The following is a 21,491-nucleotide window of genomic DNA, read 5'->3' as shown; positions in this document are numbered from 1 at the left end:
ATCCCTAATCTGCCCCAAAATCAACCCCAAATTCATCCCAAAATCAACCCCAAAATCTGCCCCAAATCCGCCCAAATCTGACCCAAATTCACCCCAAATTCATCCCAAAATCCACCCCAAAATCTCACCCAAATCTGCCCAAACCCACCCCAAATTCATCCCTAAATCAAACAATCCATCCCAAATCCACCCCAAACCTGCCCCAAAATCAACCCCAAATCCATCCCAATTTCACCCAATCTGCCCAAAATCCACTCCAAATCCACCCCAAATCCACCCCAAATCCATCCAGTTCAATCCCAGTTAAACCCCAGTTCAATCCCAGTTAAACCCCAGTTCAATCCCAGTTAAACCCCAGTTCAATCCCAGTTCAACACCAGTTCAACCCTAATTCCTCATGCAGTCCCTCCCAGTGACTCCCAGTTCCTTTCCCAATGCCATGTCCTGACTCCCAGTCCCTCCCAGTCCCTCCCAGTCCCTCCCAGTCCGTCCCAGTCTCACCTTGAGGGCGGGGATATCCTCCACCCTGACCACGAACTCGTCCCTCTCCCGGAAGATTCCCTCTCCCCAGTGACTCCCAGTCCATCCCAGTGACTCCCAGTTTATCCCAGTCCATCCCAGTGACTCCCAGTCCCTCCCAGTCCATCCCAGTCCCTCCCAGTCCCACCCAGTCCGTCCCAGTCTCACCTTGAGGGCGGGGATATCCTCCACCCTGACCACGAACTCGTCCCTCTCCCGGAAGATTCCCTCTCCCCAGTGCTCCCAGTCCCTCCCAGTCCATCCCAGTGACTCCCAGTCCATCCCAGTCCATCCCAGTCCATCCCAGTCCGTCCCAGTCTCACCTTGAGGGCGGGGATATCCTCCACCCTGACCACGAACTCGTCCCTCTCCCGGAAGATTCCCTCTCCCCAGTGCTCCCAGTCCCTCCCAGTCCATCCCAGTGACTCCCAGTCCATCCCAGTCCATCCCAATCCGTCCCAGTCCGTCCCAGTCTCACCTTGAGGGCGGGGATATCCTCCACCCTGACCACGAACTCGTCCCTCTCCCGGAAGATTCCCTCTCCGCCGCTCTCCTCCTCGTCGCTGGTGTCCCCGCACACGGCGGCCGTGCCCTGCTTCTGCGCCAGGTGCAGCGGCCGCTCCGGCGGCTCCGGCGGCTCCGGCGGCTCCGGCGGCTCCGGCGACCCCCGGGGGGGGCTCGGGGACCCCCCGGCCCCGGGCGGGGACCCCGGGGGCGCCGCGGGGGGAGGGGGCGGCTCGGGCTGGGGGGGCTCCGGGGGCGCGGGGGGAGGGGGCGGGGGGGGATCCTCCGGCGGGGGGGCGGCTGTGGGGGGGGAAAGAGAGTTAGACAGGTCCTGGAAGGGGCATGGGAAACACGGGCAGGTCCTGGAAGGGGCATGGGAAACACTGCAGGGCCATGGGAAACACGGACAGGTCCTGGAAGGGGTATGGGAAACACTGCAGGTCCATGGGAAACACGGACAGGTCCTCGAAGGGTCATGGGAAACACTGGCAGGTCCTGGAAGGGGTATGGGAAACACTGGCAGGTCCTGGAAGGGGCATGGGAAACACTGGTAGGTCCTGGAAGGGGTATGGGAAACACTGGCAGGTCCTGGAAGATCCCTATGAATGAATGGCAGGCCCCTAGGAACCCCTGGCAGGTCCTGGAAGGTCCCTATGAATGAATGGCAGGTCCCTATGAAGCCCTGGCAGGTCGCTATGAACTCTGGCAGGTCCTGGCAGGTCCCTATATAGCTCCTGGGGGGGCTCCGGGGGCGCGGGGGGAGGGGGCGGGGGGGGATCCTCCGGCGGGGGGACGGCTGTGGGGGGGGAAAGAGAATTAGACAGGTCCTGGAAGGGGTATGGGAAACACGGGCAGGTCCTGGAAGGGTCATGGGAAACACTGGCAGGTCCATGGGAAACACGGACAGGTCCTGGAAGGGGCATGGGAAACACTGCAGGTCCATGGGAAACACGGACAGGTCCTGGAAGGGTCATGGGAAACACTGCAGGTCCATGGGAAACACGGACAGGTCCTGGAAGGGTCATGGGAAACACTGGCAGGTCCTGGAAGGGGTATGGGAAACACTGGTAGGTCCTGGAAGGGGTATGGGAAACACGGGCAGGTCCTGGAAGGGTCATGGGAAACACGGGCAGGTCCTGGAAGGGGTATGGGAAACACGGGCAGGTCCTGGAAGATCCCTATGAATGAATGGCAGGCCCCTAGGAACCCCTGGCAGGTCCTGGAAGATCCCTATGAATGAATGGCAGGTCCCTATGAATCAATGGAAGGTCCTGGAAGATCACCATGAAGCCCTGGAAGGTCCCTATGAATCAATGGAATGTCCCTATGAACCCCTGGAAGGTCCCTATGAATCAATGGAAGGTCCTGGAAGGTCCCTATGAAGCCCTGGCAGGTCCCTATGAAGCCCTGGCAGGTCGCTATGAACTCTGGCAGGTCCTGGCAGGTCCCTATATAGCTCCTGGGGGGGCTCCGGGGGCGTGGGGGGAGGGGGCGGGGCGGGATCCTCCGGCGGGGGGGCGGCTGTGGGGGGGAAAGAGAGTTAGACAGGTCCTGGAAGGGGTATGGGAAACACGGGCAGGTCCTGGAAGGGGTATGGGAAACACGGGCAGGTCCTGGAAGGGTCATGGGAAACACGGGCAGGTCCTGGAAGGGGCATGGGAAACACAGGCAGGACCTGGAAGGGGTATGGGAAACACTGGCAGGTCCTGGAAGGGGTATGGGAAACACGGGCAGGTCCTGGAAGGGCCATGGGAAACACGGGCAGGTCCTGGAAGGGGCATAGGAAACACTGGCAGGTCCTGGAAGGGGTATGGGAAACACGGGCAGGTCCTGGAAGGGGCATAGGAAACACTGGCAGGTCCTGGAAGGGTCATGGGAAACACGGGCAGGTCCTGGAAGGGGTATGGGAAACACGGGCAGGTCCTAGAAGATCCCTATGAATGAATGGCAGGCCCCTAGGAACCCCTTGCAGGTCCTGGAAGATCCCTATGAATGAATGGCAGGTCCCTATGAATCAATGGAAGGTCCTGGAAGATCACCATGAAGCCCTGGAAGGTCCCTATGAATCAATGGAATGTCCCTATGAACCCCTGGAAGGTCGCTATGAATCAATGGAAAGTCCTGGAAGATCACCATGAAGCCCTGGAAGGTCCCTATCAATCAATGGAAGGTCCTGGAAGGTCACCATGAAGCCCTGGAAGGTCCCTATGAACCCCTGGCAGGTCCCTATGAAGCCCTGGCAGGTCGCTATGAACTCTGGCAGGTCCTGGCAGGTCCCTATATAGCTCCTGGGGGGGCTCCGGGGGCGTGGGGGGAAGCGGCGGGGGGGGATCCTCCGGCGGGGGGGCGGCTGTGGGGGGGGAAAGAGAGTTAGACAGGTCCTGGAAGGGGTATGGGAAACACTGGCAGGTCCTGGAAGGGGTATGGGAAACACGGGCAGGTCCTGGAAGGGGCATGGGAAACACGGGCAGGTCCTGGAAGGGGCATGGGAAACACTGGCAGGTCCTGGAAGATCCCTATGAATGAATGGCAGGTCCCTATGAATCAATGTCAGGTCCTGGAAGGTCCCTATGAATCAATGTCAGGTCCTGGAAGGTCCCTATGAACCCCTGGAAGGTCCCTATGAATCAATGGAAGGTCCTGGAAGATCCCTATGAATGAATGGAATGTCCCTGTGAATCAATGGCAGGTCCTGGAAGGTCCCTATGAACCCCTGGAAGGTCCCTATGAATCAATGGCAGGTCCTGGAAGGTCCCTATGAACCCCTGGAAGGCCCCTATGAACCCCTGGCAGGTCCTGGAAGGTCCCTATGAACCCCTGGCAGGTCCCTATGAATCAATGTCAGGTCCTGGAAGGTCACCATGAACCTCCAAAATGTCTCTATGAACCCCTGGCAGGTCCTGGAAGGTCCCTATGAACACCTGGAGACTCTCTATGAATCCTGGCAGATCCCCATGAAGCCATGGCAGGTCCTGGAAGGTCACCATGAACCCCTGCAAGGTCCTGGAAGCTCACTATGAACTCCTGGAAGGTCACCATGAACCCCTGGCAGGTCCTGGAAGGTCACCATGAACCCCTGGAAAGTCCCTATGAATCCATGGGAGGTCCTGGAAGGTCCCTATGAATCAATGGAAGGTCACTATGAACCCCAGGATGGTCCTGGAAGGTCACCATGAACCCCTAGAAGGTCCTGGAAGGACTCTATGAAACCCTGGAGGCTGCTGATGGGTCCTGGAAGGTCCCTATGAAGCCCTGGCAGGTCCTGGCAGCTCCCTGTGAGCTCCTAGATGGTCCTGGAAGGTCTCTATGCACCTATAAAAGGTCTTGGCAGCTCCCTATGAACCCCTGGAGGCTGTTCATGGGTCCTGGAAGATCCCTATGAACCCCTGGAGGCTGTTCATGGGTCCTGACAGATCCCTATGAACCCCTGGCAGGTCTCTACAAGCCCGTGGAAGGTCTCTGTGAACTCCTGGCAGGTCCCTATGAGCCCCTGGCAGGTCCTGGAAGGTCCCTATGGATTCCTGGAGGCTGTTTATGGGTCCTGGCAGGTCCATATGAACCCCTGGCAGCTCCTGGAATGTCCCTATGAACCCCTGGAAGATCCTGGAAGGTCCCTATGAACTCCTGCAAGGTCCTGGCAGCTCCCTATGAACCCCTGGAGGCTGTTTATGGGTCCTGGAAGATCCCTATGAGCCCCTGGCAGGTCTCTACAAGCCCCTGGAAGGTCTCTGTGAACTCCTGGCAGGTCTCTACAGGCCCGTGGATGGTCCTGGAAGGTCACTATGAACCCTTGGTCACTCTCCATGGGTCCTGGAAGGTCTCTATCAACCTTTGGTCACTCTCCATGAGTCCTGGAAGGTCTCTATCAGCCTTTGGTCACTCTCCATGAGTCCTGGAAGGTCACTATGAACCCTTGGTCACTCTCCATGGGTCCTGGAAGGTCTCTATGAACCCTTGGTTGCTCTCCATGGGTCCTGGCAGCTCCCTAGGAACCCCTGGCAGGTCTCTACAAGCCCCTGGAAGGTCCTGGAAGGTCCCTATGAACCCCTGGAGGCTGTTTATGGGTCCTGGTCACTCTCTGTGGGTCCCTGTGAACCTCTGTCAGGTCCCAGCAGGTTCCTATGAACTCCTGCAAAGTCCTGGAAGGTTTCTATGAACTCCTACAGGTTGTTTATGGGTCCTGGCAGGTCCCTATGAACCTGTCAGGTCCTGTCAGGTCTCACGTGCGCCTCGGGGGGCTCCCTGCGCTCGGGGGGCTCGTCCAGTGCCGAGATGGCCGAGCTGATGCTCTTCTGCAGGTCCTGGCAGCTCCCTAGGAACCCCTGAATGGTCCTGGAAAGTTTCTATGAACTCCTGGCAGGTCACTATGAACCCCTGGCAGGTCCTGGCAGGTCACCATGAACGCCTGGAAGGTCCCTATGACGTCTCTATGAACCCCTGGAGGCTGTTCATGGGTCCTGAAAGGTCTCTATGAGCCCCCAGCAGGTCTCTACAAGCCCGTGGATGGTCCTGGAAGGTCCCTATGAACCCCTGTAATGTTCTGGAAGGTTCTTTTGAACCCCATGGAGGCTTTTTATGGGTTCTGGAAGCTCTGTATGAACCCGTGGTCACTCTCCATGGGTCCTGGAAGGTCTCTATGAACCCTTGGTTGCTCTCTATGGGTTCTAGCAGGTCTCTATGAACCCTTGGTCACTCTCCATGGGTCCTGGAAGGTCTCTATCAACCTTTGGTCACTCTCCATGAGTCCTGGAAGGTCTCTATCAGCCTTTGGTCACTCTCCATGAGTCCTGGAAGGTCACTATGAACCCTTGGTTGCTCTCCATGGGTCCTGGAAGGTCCCTATGAATGCCTGATCGCTCTCTAAGGGTCCTGGAAGGTCCCTATGAACCCTTGGTCACTCTCCATGGGTCCTGGAAGGTCACTATGAACCCTTGGTTGCTCTCTATGGGTTCTAGCAGGTCTCTATGAACCCTTGGTCACTCTCCACGGGTCCTAGAAGGTCCCTATGAACGCCTGGTTACTCTCTATAGGTCCTGGAAGGTCCCTATGAACCTTGGTTGCTCTCTATGGGTCCTGGAAGGTCTCTATGAACCTTTGGTCACTCTCCACGAGTCCTGGAAGGTCCCTATGAACCCCTGGTCACTCTCTATGGGTCCTGGCAGGTCTCTATGAACCCTTGGTCACTCTCCATGGGTCCTGGAAGGTCTCTATGAACCCTTGGTCACTCTCCATGGGTCCTGGAAGGTCTCTATCAACCTTTGGTCACTCTCCATGAGTCCTGGAAGGTCTCTATCAGCCTTTGGTCACTCTCCATGAGTCCTGGAAGGTCACTATGAACCCTTGGTCACTCTCCATGGGTCCTGGAAGGTCTCTATGAACCCTTGGTTGCTCTCCATGGGTCCTGGCAGCTCCCTAGGAACCCCTGGCAGGTCTCTACAAGCCCCTGGAAGGTCCTGGAAGGTCCCTATGAACCCCTGGAAGGTCCTGGAATGTCTCTATGAACCCCTGGAGGCTGTTCATGGGTCCTGAAAGGTCTCTATGAGCCCCCAGCAGGTCTCTACAAGCCCGTGGATGGTCCTGGAAGGTCCCTATGAACCCCTGTAATGTTCTGGAAGGTTCTTTTGAACCCCATGGAGGCTTTTTATGGGTTCTGGAAGCTCTGTATGAACCCGTGGTCACTCTCCATGGGTCCTGGAAGGTCTCTATGAACCCTTGGTTGCTCTCTATGGGTTCTAGCAGGTCTCTATGAACCCTTGGTCACTCTCCATGGGTCCTGGAAGGTCTCTATCAACCTTTGGTCACTCTCCATGAGTCCTGGAAGGTCTCTATCAGCCTTTGGTCACTCTCCATGAGTCCTGGAAGGTCACTATGAACCCTTGGTTGCTCTCCATGGGTCCTGGAAGGTCCCTATGAATGCCTGATCGCTCTCTAAGGGTCCTGGAAGGTCCCTATGAACCCTTGGTCACTCTCCATGGGTCCTGGAAGGTCACTATGAACCCTTGGTTGCTCTCTATGGGTTCTAGCAGGTCTCTATGAACCCTTGGTCACTCTCCACGGGTCCTAGAAGGTCCCTATGAACGCCTGGTTACTCTCTATAGGTCCTGGAAGGTCCCTATGAACCTTGGTTGCTCTCTATGGGTCCTGGAAGGTCTCTATGAACCTTTGGTCACTCTCCACGAGTCCTGGAAGGTCCCTATGAACCCCTGGTCACTCTCTATGGGTCCTGGCAGGTCTCTATGAACCCTTGGTCACTCTCCATGGGTCCTGGAAGGTCTCTATGAACCCTTGGTCACTCTCCATGGGTCCTGGAAGGTCTCTATCAACCTTTGGTCACTCTCCATGAGTCCTGGAAGGTCTCTATCAGCCTTTGGTCACTCTCCATGAGTCCTGGAAGGTCACTATGAACCCTTGGTCACTCTCCATGGGTCCTGGAAGGTCTCTATGAACCCTTGGTTGCTCTCCATGGGTCCTGGCAGCTCCCTAGGAACCCCTGGCAGGTCTCTACAAGCCCCTGGAAGGTCCTGGAAGGTCCCTATGAACCCCTGGAGGCTGTTTATGGGTCCTGGTCACTCTCTGTGGGTCCCTGTGAACCTCTGTCAGGTCCCAGCAGGTTCCTATGAACTCCTGCAAAGTCCTGGAAGGTTTCTATGAACTCCTACAGGTTGTTTATGGGTCCTGGCAGGTCCCTATGAACCCGTCAGGTCCTGTCAGGTCTCACGTGCGCCTCGGGGGGCTCCCTGCGCTCGGGGGGCTCGTCCAGCGCCGAGATGGCCGAGCTGATGCTCTTCTGCAGGTCCTGGCAGCTCCCTAGGAACCCCTGAAAGGGCCTGGAAGGTCCCTATGAACCCCTGGAATGTGTCTATGGGTCCTGACAGATCCCTAGGAACGCCTGGAGGCTGTTTATGGGTCCTGGAAGATCCCTATGAGCCCCTGGCAGGTCTCTACAAGCCCCTGGAAGGTCTCTGTGAACTCCTGGCAGGTCTCTACAGGCCCATGGATGGTCCTGGAAGGTCCCTATGAACCCTTGGTCACTCTCCATGGGTCCTGGAAGGTCACTATGAACCCTTGGTTGCTCTCTATGGGTTCTAGCAGGTCTCTATGAACCCTTGGTCACTCTCCACGGGTCCTAGAAGGTCCCTATGAACGCCTGGTTACTCTCTATAGGTCCTGGAAGGTCTCTATGAACCCTTGGTCACTCTCTATGGGTCCTGGAAGGTCACTATGAACCCTTGGTTGCTCTCTATGGGTTCTAGCAGGTCTCTATGAACCCTTGGTCACTCTCCATGGGTCCTGGAAGGTCTCTATGAACCCCTGGTCGCTCTCTATGGGTCCTGGAAGGTCTCTATGAACCCTGGGTCGCTCTCTATGGGTCCTGGCAGGTCCCTATGAACCCGTCAGGTCCTGTCAGGTCTCACCGTGCGCCTCGGGGGGCTCCCTGCGCTCGGGGGGCTCGTCCAGCGCCGAGATGGCCGAGCTGATGCTCTTCTGCAGGTCCTGGTTCTTGCTGACCGAGTCCTCCTCGTCGCTGGAGAAGGAGGGCAGCGTCTCCAGGTTCCTCTTGAGCTCCTCGTCCAGGCGCTTGCAGGGCGAGGGACACGCCATCACCAGCCCGCCCTCGGCCTCGCCGCCCTCCAGGGACCCCCCCAGCACGCCGGGGCCGAAGCCGGGGGGCGGCGCCACGCCGCTTTTGGGGGGCTTGCCGGGCCCGGGGGGCGGCGGCTGCCGCTTGCCGGATTTGAGGAAGTCCAGGAAGGAGGCCATGAAGCCCGACTTCATCTCGGGCTGCTTCTCCTCGGCCTCGCGCAGCCGCTGCTGCTGCTGCTGCTGCTGCTGCTGCTGCTGCTGCGGCTGCTGCGGCGGCGGCGGCTGCGGCGGCGGCTGCGGTTTGGCGCGGCTCGGCGACGGCGGCGCCGCCTCGGCGAACGGGCCCGGAGCCACCGGGACGGAGCCGGGGATGCCGGGGACGGAGCCGGGGATGGAGCCGGGAAGCGAGGCGGGAGAGGAGTCCGGCTTGGACACGGCCAGCTTGATCTGTGGGGAGAGAAAGGGTTACTGGTTGTACTGGTTTGTACTGGGAGACATGGATCCCATGACCCCATGAAGCCCCATGGACACGGCCAGTTTGATCTGTGGGGAGAGAAAGGGTTACTGGTTATACTGGTTTGTACTGGGAGACATGGATCCCATGACCCCATGAAGCCCCATGGACACGGCCAGTTTGATCTGTGGGGAGAGAAAGGGTTACTGGTTATACTGGTTTGTACTGGGACACATTGATCCTATGACCCCATGAACCCCCATGGACACGGCCAGTTTGATCTGTGGGGAGAGAAAGGGTTACTGGTTATACTGGTTTGTACTGGGAGACATGGATCCCATGACCCCATGAACCCCCCATGGACACAGCCAGCTTGATCTGTGGGGAGAGAAAGGGTTACTGGTTATACTGGTTTGTACTGGGAGACATGGATCCCATGACCCCATGAAGCCCCATGGACACGGCCAGTTTGATCTGTGGGGAGAGAAAGGGTTACTGGTTATACTGGTTTGTACTGGGAGACATGGATCCCATGACCCCATGAACCCCCCATGGACACGGCCAGTTTGATCTGTGGGGAGAGAAAGGGTTACTGGTTGTACTGGTTTGTACTGGGAGACATGGATCCCATGACCCCATGAAGCCCCATGGACACGGCCAGTTTGATCTGTGGGGAGAGAAAGGGTTACTGGTTATACTGGTTTGTACTGGGAGACATGGATCCCATGACCCCATGAACCCCCCATGGACACGGCCAGCTTGATCTGTGAGGAGAGAAAGGGTTACTGGTTATACTGGTTTGTACTGGGACACATTGATCCATCCATGGAGACAGCCAGTTTGTTCTGTGTGAGAGAAAAGGGGTTACTGGTTATACTGGTTTGTACTGGGATACATTTATCCTATGACCCCATGAATTCCCCATGGACATGGTTAGTTTGATTTGTGAGAGAAAAGGGGTTACTGGTTATACTGGTTTGTACTGGGACACATTGATCCTATGACCCCATGAACCCCCCATGGACACGGCCAGCTTGATCTGTAGGGAGAGAGAAGGGGTTACTGGTTATACTGGTTTGTACTGGGATACATTGATCCATCCATGGACATGGCCAGTTTTTTTTGTGTGGGAGAAAAGGGGTTACTGGTTATACTGGTTTGGACTGGGATACCCTGACCCATCCATGGAGACAGCCAGCTTGACCTGGGGGAGGATGGGAGGACCCAAATTCTGGGTCATTTCGAGACCATTCCGAGCCCCCAACCCCCCAAACCCCAATTTTGGGTCATTTCGGGACCATCCCGAGCCCCCCAACCCCCAATTTTGGGTCATTTCGGGACCATTCCAAGCACACCAAACCCCAATTTTGGGTCATTTCGGGACCCTTCCAAGCACACCAAACCCCAATTTTGGGTCATTTTGGGACCCTTCCAAGCACACCAAACCCCAATTTTGGGTCATTTCGGGACCACGTGGAGCCCCCCAACCCCAAATTTGAGTCATTTCAGGACCATTCCAAGCCCCCAACCCTCCCAAACCCCAAATTTGAGTCCTTTCGGGACCATGCGGAGCACCCCAACCCCAAATTTGAGTCATTTCGGGACCATCCTGAGCCCCCCAACCCCCGATTTTGGGACATTTCGGGACCATGCGGAGCCCCCCAACCCCAAATTTGAGTCATTTCGGGACCATCCCGAGCCCCCCCAAACCCCAATTTTGGGACCTTTTGGGACCATTCTGAGCACACCAAATTTGAGTCATTTCGGGACCATTTGGAGCCCCCCAACCCCCGATTTTGGGTCCTTTCGGGACCATGCGGAGCCCCCCAACCCCAAATTTGGGTCATTTCGGGACCACGCGGAGCCCCCAAACCCCAATTTTGGGTCATTTCGGGACCATTCCGAGCACACCAAATTTGAGTCCTTTCGGGACCATTTGGAGCCCCCCAACCCCTCAATTTTGGGTCCTTTCGGGACCACGCGGAGCCCCCCAACCCCCCGATTTTGGGTCCTTTCGGGACCATTTGGAGCCCCCCAACCCCCAATTTTGAGTCCTTTTGGGACCATTCCAAGCACACCAAACCCCAATTTTGGGTCATTTTGGGACCCTTCCAAGCACACCAAACCCCAAATTTGAGTCATTTCGGGACCATCCCGAGCCCCCCAAACCCCAATTTTGGGTCATTTCGGGACCATTCCGAGCACACCAAATTTGAGTCCTTTCGGGACCATTTGGAGCCCCCCAACCCCCCATTTTGGGTCATTTCGGGACCATCCTGAGCCCCCCAACCCCAAATTTGAGTCATTTCGGGACCACGCGGAGCCCCCCAACCCCTCACCTTGAGCGGCCGCAGCGGCTCCATCCCCTCTCCGTCCTCGCCGCCCTTCTTGCCCCGGCCCCGGCCCCGGCCCCGCGGCCGCTTGGCTCCCTCGGGGAACCCGGGCGGCTCCAGGGGCCGGATCCTGGGCCGGCCCCGGGGCCGGGGGGGCCCTTCCCGCTTGGGCTTGGTGGGTTTGCGGCCGCGCTTCTTGGGCGCGGGGTGGGCGCCGGGGTGCGGGCAGAAGTCGATGTCGCCCATGGGGGTGAGCGGGGGCCGGCGGCAGCTGGAGATGAGGTCGGGCAGCAGGTCCGGGAGGCGCCGCGAGTTGAGGCGGATGTCGGCGGGCACGTCGGCTTTATCCTCGTCGTCCTCGAACTCGTACTCCTGCGCGTAGGTTTTTTTGGGGGGAGGGAAGGGGTCCCGCTTGCGCAGCAGGTGGAAGGACGAAGTTTTCAGCAGCTTTTTGGGTTTGGAGGAGCAGAAGAGAGGGGTGCTGAGAGGAGGAGGAGGGGGTTTGGGACCCCCGTCGCCGGTGCTCTGGATTAAGCCCAGCGGCTCCGCGTTCACCGTGGAGGGTAACTCGTGTTTGGGGGGCTCCAGCCCCAGCTGGGGGGGGTCCCCGGCGGCGCCCCCGTCCTGCGGGCAGAACGAGGGGTAGCTCTGCCCCATATCGTACGGAGGCGGCGCTTTCATCCCCTCGGGCCGCGCCTCCAGCCCGCCGGCGTTGGCGTTGCCTTCCTCCTCCTCCTCCTCGCTGGCCTTGGGGAAGTCCTCGGGCGGGGGTCCGAACATGTCCTCCATGCCGGGGAAGAAGCCGCGGTCCTCGTCCTGCAGCAGAGCGTCCGGGAAGCAGATGGAGGTGAGGGGCACGAAGCGCCCCTTGCCCCCCGCGGGGCTCCCCCCTTCCGAAAACTGGTCCTTGGCTTCGGGGGGCACGGCCGGGACGCCCCCCTCGGGGTCCAGCAGGTGCCCGGGCGGTCCCTGCACCCCCGCGCTCTGCCCCAGGTGCGGTTCCAAGCCCAAGGGGGGCTCCAAGAAGTCCTGGATTTCCTGGGGAGGGGGCAACACCTCCATGGAGTCGGGGGGCAGCGGCGGCGGGGCCTGGGGGTCCAGCCCTTGCGAGCGCACCTGGTGCAGGTGGGCTTCCAGCAGCAGCTGCGGGGAGGGGGCGGCCGGAGGGGCCGGGGCGGCCGAGGGGGCGGCGGGGGGCGGCGGCGGAGGGGGCGGCGGGGGCGGCATCCTCTGCTGCTCCAGCAGGTGAACGTCCAGCGGGGCTCTGCCCTTGGGCCGGCCGTGCAGCTGGCTCTGCGTGTGGGTCAGCACCGAGGGCAGCAGCGAGCCCCCCAGCTCCGGGGAGGGGTCCAGCAGGAGGTTGTGGGGCTCCAGCGGGGGTCCCTCGCCCACCAGCCGCCCGTGCTCGGGGGTTTTGGGCAGGTAGGAGTGCGGCGGCGGCGGCTGGCCCAGCTCCTTGCCGCCCGAGAGGTGCTCCGGAGGCTTCTTCAGCTCGTACGTGTCCAGCGCGGGCGGCGGCTGGTGGCCGTAGTGGACCACCGAGGTGGCCGCCACCTCGGCGCCCCCTCCTCCTCCGCTCGCCCCCCGGAATTCCTTGCCTCTCTCTGGCTTCTTCTTCTCCTTGAGCAGCGCCAGCTCCAGCGGCGCCTCCAGGTTGGAGTTGGGCCGGATGACGCTCTGCAGCTGGTACCGCTCCTCCTTGCCCAGCGCTCCCCCGTAGCCCCCCAGGGTTTTGGGGCGCTCCTCGCAGCCCCCCAGCCCCTCTCGGGGCGGGCTGGGCGCCTGCAGCAGGTGCTGGATCAGGAAATCCTCGTCCTCGCTGCGCTCCGCCGCCAGCAGCTCCGCCTCGCCTTTCGCCCCCTTGCCGAAAGCCGGGGGCGCCCCCGGCGGGGCGGGGGGCGGCTGCCGCTCCAGCCCCCCGCCCGGAGCGGCGCCGTAGCCCTGCGGGGCCATGAAGGACGGCGACAGCACCGAGCCCAGGTACTTCTGCGACTGGCCCGGCGACGCGCCGCTCTGCGGCCGGGCGGCCGGCGGCGACTGCAGCGGGCGGATGATGGGCGAGGGGCTGGAGCCCCCCAGGCCGGCGTAGGGCAGCGGCGGGCCGGGCATGGCGGGCGAGTGGCCGGTGCTGTAGGTCAGCGAGGGGCTGGCGGTGGGCAAGCCCTGCGAGGGGGCCGGGGGCCCGTAGCCCCCCGCTTGCCCTCCCTCGGGCTGGACGCCGTAGGGCAGCGCCTGCAGCTGCTCGGGCGAGTAGGTGCCGGCGCCGCTGACGCAGGGCTGCAGCCCCCCTTGGCCGCCAGCTTGCCCCCCGCCCTGGTAGCCGCCGGCCTTGCCGCCCAGGTCGCCCCCCTGCCCTCCGCTGAAGCCCCCCGCGGGCTGCGCCGCCCCCGCCAGGCTCTGGGGCGCGCCGGGCGCGCTGTAGCCGGGGGCTCCCCCCATGGCCAGCAGGCTCTGGGGCGGCTGGCCCGGCGAGTAGGCGGGCGACTGGCTGGCGATGACGGAGCTGGGCTTGGGCGTGCTGGGCGTGTAGCTGCTCTGGCACTTGGGCGTGTTGGTGGAGCGCGGCGGCTGCCGCGACGCCGAGTAGCTCTTGGACTTGCCGCCGTTGCCGCCGGCCGCGCCGCCGTTGCCCGCCGCGCCGCTGCCGGAGTAGCCGGGCGACTGGATGATGGGCCGGTAGCCCGGCTCGGGGCGCGGCGCGGCGGGCGCGGCCTTGGGCGGCTGCTGCGAGCCCTCGGAGCTGGCGGGCGACTGCTCGCCCAGCGGGCTGCAGGACAGCGGGGCGCGGTGCGCGGGCACCTGCTGGTAGGAGCCGCCGCAGCTCAGGTAGTGCTGCAGGCCCGGCGCCGGCGGCAGCTGCGGTTGCGCCGCTCCGGGCCGCTGGTAGTGCTTGATGACGCTGTCCTGCCGCGATATGGCGCGGTCGCCGCCGCCCGCCGCGTTGGCGCCGCCGAAAACGGGCGCGTTGTAGAGCTGGGGCGGCTGCTCGGCGGCGGCCAGCAGGTTGAACTGCGAGGAAGCGGGAGCCGGGCGGTACGGAGGCGTCTGGGCGGGCAGCGCCGAGCCCAGCACGGCCGAGCCCAGGCGGTCGAAGCCCAGCGAGGAGGGCACGGCGGGCTGCGCGGGTTTGATGTGCAGCAGCGGGTCGTGCGGCGACAGCAGCCCGTTGGAGCCGGGGCTGAAGGCGGCCTCGGGCAGGCTCAGCGGGGAACCCACCGGGAAGCTGCGGCCGCCGAAGGACGCCGGGTGCTGGTAGGGGCCCAGCGCCGACGAGGACGGGAAGGTGCCCGAGCCGGGAAGGGCTCCCGAGATGAAGAGTTCGGCCGGAGCTGGAGTGTGCATGGCTGCCAAGGGGGGAGAACAGCGGAGTGAGGGGGGAGACGGGGGGAACGGGGACGGGGGAGTGGGGGCACCCCGGGGTGGTGGGGGACCTGGCAGGGTAAGAGGGGACACCCCCAGGGGGAGTGGGGGCACCCAGGGATCCCATTTGGGAGGGGGGGACACCCCCAGGGGGAGTGGGGGACACCCAGGGACCCCATTTGGGGAGGGGGGGACACCCCCAGGGGGAGTGGGGGCACCCCGGGGAGTGTGGGGACCCCAGGAGGGTAAGAGGGGACACACCCAGGGGGAGTGGGGGCACCCCAGGGACCCCATTTGGGGAGTGGGGGACACCCAGGGACCCTATTTGGGGAGGGGGGGACACCCCCAGGGGGAGTGGGGGACACCCAGGGATCCCATTTGGGGAGGGGGGACACCCCCAGGGGGAGTGGGGGCACCCCGGGGTGGTGGGGGACCTGGCAGGGTAAGAGGGGACACCCCCAGGGGGAGTGGGGGCACCCAGGGATCCCATTTGGGAGGGGGGGACACCCCCAGGGGGAGTGGGGGCACCCCGGGGAGTGTGGGGACCCCGGGAGGGTAAGAGGGGACACCCCTGGGGGGAGTGGGGGACACCCAGGGATCCCATTTGGGGAGGGGGGGACACCCCCAGGGGGAGTGGGGGACACCCAGGGACCCCATTTGGGGAGGGGGGGACACCCCCAGGGGGAGTGGGGGACACCCAGGGATCCCATTTGGGGAGGGGGGGACACCCCCAGGGGGAGTGGGGGACACCCAGGGATCCCATTTGGGGAGGGGGGGACACCCCCAGGGGGAGTGGGGGACACCCAGGGACCCCATCTGGGGAGGGGGGGACACCCCCAGGGGAAGTGGGGGCACCCTGGGGAGTGAGGGGACCACATTTGGGGAGAGGGCACAGCCCTGGGGGGAACACCCAGGTACACCTGGGGACCCCATTTGGGGAGGGGGGACACCCAGGTACACCTGGGGACCCCATTTGGGGAGGGGGGACACCCAGGTACACCTGGGGACCCCATTTGGGGAGGGGGGGACACCCGGGTACACCTGGGGACCCCATTTGGGGAGGGGGGACCCCCCAAAGAAGCCCCCAGACCCACCAGTCTGCCAGGAGGGCATGCAGAACTGAGACCCCCCAGACCCGCCGGTCTGCCCAAGGGGGGGTGCAGAACTGGGACCCCCACCCCAAAGAAGCCCCCAGACTCATCAGTCTGCCAGGAGGGGAGGCAGAACTGGGACCCCCACCCCAAAGAAGCCCCCAGACCCACCAGTCTGCCAGAAGGGCGTGCGGAACTGGGACCCCCATACCAAAAAAGCCCCCAGAGCCCCCAGTCTGCCCAAGGGGGGGGTGCAGAACTGGGACCCCCAAAGAAGCCCCCAGACCCACCAGTCTGCCAGGAGGGCGTGCAGAACTGGGACTCCCAGACCCACCAGCCTGCACAGAGGGGTGCAGAACTGGGACCCCCCACCCCAAAAAGCCCCCAGACCCACCAGTCTGCCCAAGGGGGGGTGCAGAACTGGGACCCCCACCCCAAAGAAGCCCCCAGACCCATCAGTCTACTAGGAGGGCATGCGGAACTGAGACCCCCCAGACCCCCCAGTCTGCACAGAGGGGTGCAGAACTGGGACCCCCACCCCAAAGAAGCCCCCAGACCCACCGGTCTGCCCAAGGGGGGGTGCAGAACTGGGACCCCCCACCCCAAAGAAGCCCCCAGACCCACCGGTCTGCCCAAGGGGGGGTGCAGAACTGGGACCCCCACCCCAAAGAAGCCCCCAGACCCACCGGTCTGCCAGGAGGGCGTGCGGAACTGGGAGAGCAGGGACGAGGCCGAGGGGCCGGGCTGGGGTCCGCGCGACTCCAGCGCCGAGATCAGGTTCATGACGGAGGCGTCGGGGGCCGCGCCCCCCGCGTGGTGCAGCCCCGTCTCGAAGAGCCCCGACAGCCCTGGGGACATGGGACAGCTCGGGGACAGCTCGGGGACAGCTCGGGGCAGCTTGGGGACACCCTGGGGACACCCTGGGGACAGCTCGGGGACAGCGTGGGGACAGCGTGGGGACACCCTGGGGACACGGGACAGCTCGGGGACAGCTCGGGGACAGCGTGGGGACAGCGTGGGGACACCCTGGGGACACCCTGGGGACACGGGACAGCTCGGGGACAGCTCGGGGACAGCTTGGGGACACCCTGGGGACACCCTGGGGACACGGGACAGCTCGGGGACAGCTCGGGGACAGCTTGGGGACACCCTGGGGACACCCTGGGGACACGGGACAGCTCGGGGACAGCTCGGGGACACCCTGGGGACAGCCCTGGGGACACGGGACAGCTCGGGGACAGCTTGGGGACACCCTGGGGACAGCCCTGGGGACAGCTCGGGGACAGCGTGGGGACACCCTGGGGACACCCTGGGGACAGCTCGGGGACAGCTTGGGGACACCCTGGGGACAGCTCGGGGACAGCTTGGGGACACCCTGGGGACACCCTGGGGACAGCTCGGGGACACGGGACAGCTCGGGAACAGCGTGGGGACACCCTGGGGACACGGGACAGCTCGGGGACAGCTTGGGGACACTCTGGGGACAGCTTGGGGACAGCTCGGGGACACCCTGGGGACACGGGACAGCTCGGGGACAGCTTGGGGACAGTGTGGGGACAGCTCGAGAACACCCTGGGGATAGCCCTGGGGACATGGGGACAGCTCGGGGATACTGGGACAGCTTGGGGACAGCTCGGGGACAGCTTGGGGACACTTCAGGGGACACTTTGAAGATGTGGGGACACCTCGGCGTCAACTCAGGGATGTGGGGTCACCTTGGGGACACTTGGGAGACACCTTGGGGACACCCTGAGGACAGGGAGGGAATTGAGGGGACAGTTTGGGGTGACCCTGAGTGGAGCAGCCCTGGGGACACCTGGGGGACACCCTGAGGACACCCTGGGGATGTGGGGACACCTCGGGGACAGCTCAGGGATGTGGGGACACCATGAGAGTAAGGGGGAAAATGTGAGGGGAAAAGGGGGGAAATGGTAGGGGGAAAATGGGGGAAAATGTGGGGGGAAAAAGGGGAAATGTAAGGGGGTAAAAGTGAGAAATGTGAGGGGAAAAAGGGGGGAAATGTGAGGGGAAAAGGGAGAAAATGTGGGGGGAAATAGGGGAAAATGTGAGGGGAAAAGGGAGAAAATGTGAGGGAAAAAAAGGAAATGTTAGGGGGAAAAGGGGGGAAATGTGAGGGGGAAAAGGGGGGAAATGTGAGGGGAAAAGGGGGGAAATATGAAGAGAAAAAAAAAGGGAAATGTGAGGGGATAAAGAGCAGGAAGCGTGACAGAAAAAAAGAGTAAAGAATGTGAGGGGCAAAGAATGGGAAACATGAGGGGAAAATGGGTGAGAAATGAGACAACAAAGCAACAAGAAACATAAAGAGAAAAATTGGTAGGAAATGTTAGGGAAGAAAAAGTGAGACATGGAAAAGGAAAGTGTAAAACTTGAATGGACAAAATGACAAATGCATAAAAGGAAATAGCCAGAAAACTGAAGGGGAAAAGGGTGGGAAATGTGAGGGGGGGAAAAAGCAGGAAATGCAAGGGAGGAAAAAAGGGTACGAGGGGAAAATTGGAAATGTGAGGGAAGAAAACGTGGGAAAAAGAGCAGGAAATGTGAGGGGAGAAAAGGGCAGGAAATGTGAGGTGAACACTGGGAAACATGAGGGAAAAAAGGGTGGGAAATTTGAGAGGGAGAAGGGCAGAAAACGAGACAATAACGTGACAACAAATATAACAAGAAAAATTGGTGAGAAATGTTACAGGAAAAAAGATGAAAAATGTGAGAAAAAGCGTAAAACTTGAGAGAACAAAAAAAAGGGAATGCAGGAAGAATTGGTGGGAAATGTGAGGGAAAAAATGTGGGAAATGTGAGGGGAAAAGAGTGGGAAATGTGAGGAGGAAAATTGGCAGGAAACGTGAGGGGAGAAAAAGGCGGGAAATGTGAGGGGAAAAAAAAGAGTAAGAAATTTTAGAGGCAAAAAAAGTGGGAAATGTGAGGGGGAAAGGGTGGGAAATGAGAAAACAAAGCAGCAGAAAACGCAAAGAGAAAAATCAGCAGGAAACGTTAACAGCAAAAACGTAAAAAAACCCATAAATTAAAAGAAAAGTGAAAAACTTGTCAACACAAAATGGTGGCAAACACGAGGAAGGAAATAAGAAAGAAACTTGAAGGGAAAAAAGGTGGAAAATATGAGAGGAACAAATGCATGAGGGAAGAATTGGTGGGAAAGGTGAGCAGAAAAAAGTGAGAAATGTGAAGGGGCAAAGAGTGGAAATGTGAGGGGTCAAGATAGCAGAAACATGAGGGGAAGATGGCGGGTAGGATTTGGGGAAAAAGTGAGAAATGTGGGGGGAGAAGTGTGAGTGGGAAACATGAGGGGAAAAGGGTAGGAAATGGGGAAAAGCACTGGAAATGTAAGGGGAAAAAAGGCAGGGAATACTGGGAAATGTGAGGGAGAATTGGTGGCAAATGTCAGGGGAAAAAGGGGGGAAAGGGTGGGAAAAGTGAGGGGAAAAAGAGCGGGAAATGTGAGGGGAAAAAGGGCGAGTAAAATGAGGGGAAAAAGTGGGAAATGTGAGGGGGGAAAAGGTGGGAAATGTGAGGGAAAAAAGGCGGGAAACAAGGGGAGAAAAGGGAGGGAAACATGAGGGGGAAAAAGGGAGGGAAATGTGAGGGGGGAAAAAGAACCCAAAATATGAGGAGAGGAAAGGGAGGGAAAGGTGAAGGGAGAAAATGGTGATAAACGTGAGGGGAGAAAAGTGGGGGAAACGTGAGGGGAGAAAAGGATGGCAAATGTGAGGGGGAAAAAGAGTGGGAAATGTGAGGGGAAAAATGAGCAGGAAACGTGAGGGGGAAAAAAGAGCGGGAAATGTGAGGGAGAAAAAAGAGCGGGAAACGTGAGGGAGAAAAAGGGCAGGAAAAGTGAGGGGGAAAAAGGCGGGAATTGTGAGGGAGGAAAGAGCAGGAAATGTGAGAGGGAAAGGGTGGGAAAAATGAGGGGAAAAAGTGGGAAATGTGAGGGGGAAAGGGCGGGAAACGTGAGGGGAGAAAGGGTGAGAAAAGTGAAGGGAGAAAAAGTGGGAAAGGTGAGGGGAAAAAAGGGCAGGAAAAGTGAGGGGCAAAAAGGTGGGAAAACATGAAGGGGGAAAAAGGGCGGGAAACGTGAGGGGGAAAAAGAACAGGAAACGTGAGGGGAGAAAAGAGTGGGAAATGTGAGGGGAGAAAAAGGTGGGAAATGTGAGGGGAAAAAAGGCGGGAAATGAGGGGAGAAAAGGGAGGGAAATGTGAGGGGGAAAAGAGAGGGAAATGTGAGGGAGGAAAGAGCAGGAAATGTGAGAGGGAAAGGGTGGGAAAAATGAGGGGAAAAAGTGGGAAATGTGAGGGGGAAAGGGCGGGAAACGTGAGGGGGAAAAAGGCGGGAAATGTGAGGGGAGAAAAGAGCGGGAAACGTGAGGGGGAAAAATGGTGGGAAACTTGAGGGGGAAAAGAGTGGGAAACGTGAGGGGAAAAAGGGTGGAAAATGTGAGAGGGAAAGGGCGGGAAAAATGAGGGGAAAAAGTGGGAAAGGTGAGGGGGAAAAAGGTGGGAAACGTGAGGGGAAAAAAGAGCGGGAAATGAGGGGAGAAAAAGCGGGAAATGTGAGGGGGGGACAAATGTGGCAGGGTGACAGCGCTGGGACATTGAAGTGACAAAGTGACACAGGGACGGTCAGGGTGACACGGGGTGGGTGACAGGAGGGGACAGGAGGTGACAAAAGGTGACAGAAGGTGACAGAAGGTGACAGAAAGTGGAAGTAGGTGGCAGTAGGTGACAGGGGGCAAGAGAAGGTGACAGAAGATGACTGAAGGTGACAAGGAATGACAGTAGGTGACAACAGGTGACAGAAGGTGACAAGCAGCGACAGTGGGTGATGGGGTGACAGAAGGTGACAGAGGGTGATGAGGAGTGACAGAAGGTGACAAGGAGTGACAACAAGTGATGGGGTGACAGAAGGTGACAGAAGGTGACAGAAGGTGACAGAAGGTGACAAGGAGTGACAACAAGTGATGGGGTGACAGAAGGTGACAGGGTGATGAGGAGTGACAGAAGGTGACAAGGAGTGGCAGTGGGTGAGGAGGTGACAGTAGGTGACAGTAGGTGACAGAAGGTGACAATAGGTGACAGAAGGTAACAAGGAGTGACAGTAAGTGACAAAAGTGACAAGCAGTGACAGAAGGTGACAACAAGTAACTGTAGGTGACAGAACATGACAGAAAGTGACACAAAGTGACAAACAGCGACAGTAGGTGACAATGGGTGACAGAAGGTGACAGGTGACAGTAGGTGATAGGGTGACAATAGGTGACAGAAGGTGATGGGGTGACAATGGGTGGCAGAAGGTAACAGTAGGTGACAGTAGGTGATGGGGTGACAATAGGTGAAAGAAGGTGACAAGGAGTGACAGAAGGTGACAGAAGGTGACAAAAGGTGACAGAAGGTGATGGGGTGACAATGGGTGGCAGAAGGTAACAATAGGTGACAATAGGTGATGGGGTGACAATAGGTGACAACAGTTGACAGAAGGTGATAGTAAGGTGACAAAGAGTGACAGTAGGTGACAGTAGGTGACAGAAGGTGACAAGGGGTGACAGAAGGTGACAGAAGGTGACAATAGGTGACAGAAGGTGACCGTAGGTGATGGGGTGACAATAGGTGACAGAA

General features: G+C 59.9%; 1 protein-coding gene across 1 annotated transcript in view; it reads right to left on the bottom strand.

Moving 5' to 3' along the window:
- PRR12 (proline rich 12) overlaps positions 1-21,491 on the bottom strand; it is a 42,575-nt gene that overhangs the window by 17,881 nt on the left and 3,203 nt on the right. The window contains exons 3-12 of the mRNA XM_077789827.1: positions 16,532-16,693; positions 12,622-14,738; positions 11,269-12,537; positions 8,439-8,853; positions 7,742-7,830; positions 5,247-5,345; positions 3,209-3,373; positions 2,307-2,544; positions 1,725-1,819; positions 998-1,354 (exon numbers count right to left, since the gene is read on the bottom strand). Coding sequence (XP_077645953.1) covers positions 998-1,354; positions 1,725-1,819; positions 2,307-2,544; positions 3,209-3,373; positions 5,247-5,345; positions 7,742-7,830; positions 8,439-8,853; positions 11,269-12,537; positions 12,622-14,738; positions 16,532-16,693 — 5,006 coding nt within the window. The remainder of the gene's footprint in view (positions 1-997; positions 1,355-1,724; positions 1,820-2,306; positions 2,545-3,208; positions 3,374-5,246; positions 5,346-7,741; positions 7,831-8,438; positions 8,854-11,268; positions 12,538-12,621; positions 14,739-16,531; positions 16,694-21,491) is intronic.

This window comes from Lonchura striata, chromosome 38 (assembly GCF_046129695.1).
Source record: "Lonchura striata isolate bLonStr1 chromosome 38, bLonStr1.mat, whole genome shotgun sequence".
Taxonomy (NCBI): domain Eukaryota; kingdom Metazoa; phylum Chordata; class Aves; order Passeriformes; family Estrildidae; genus Lonchura; species Lonchura striata.
This window is presented reverse-complemented; position numbering and strand designations above follow the sequence as displayed.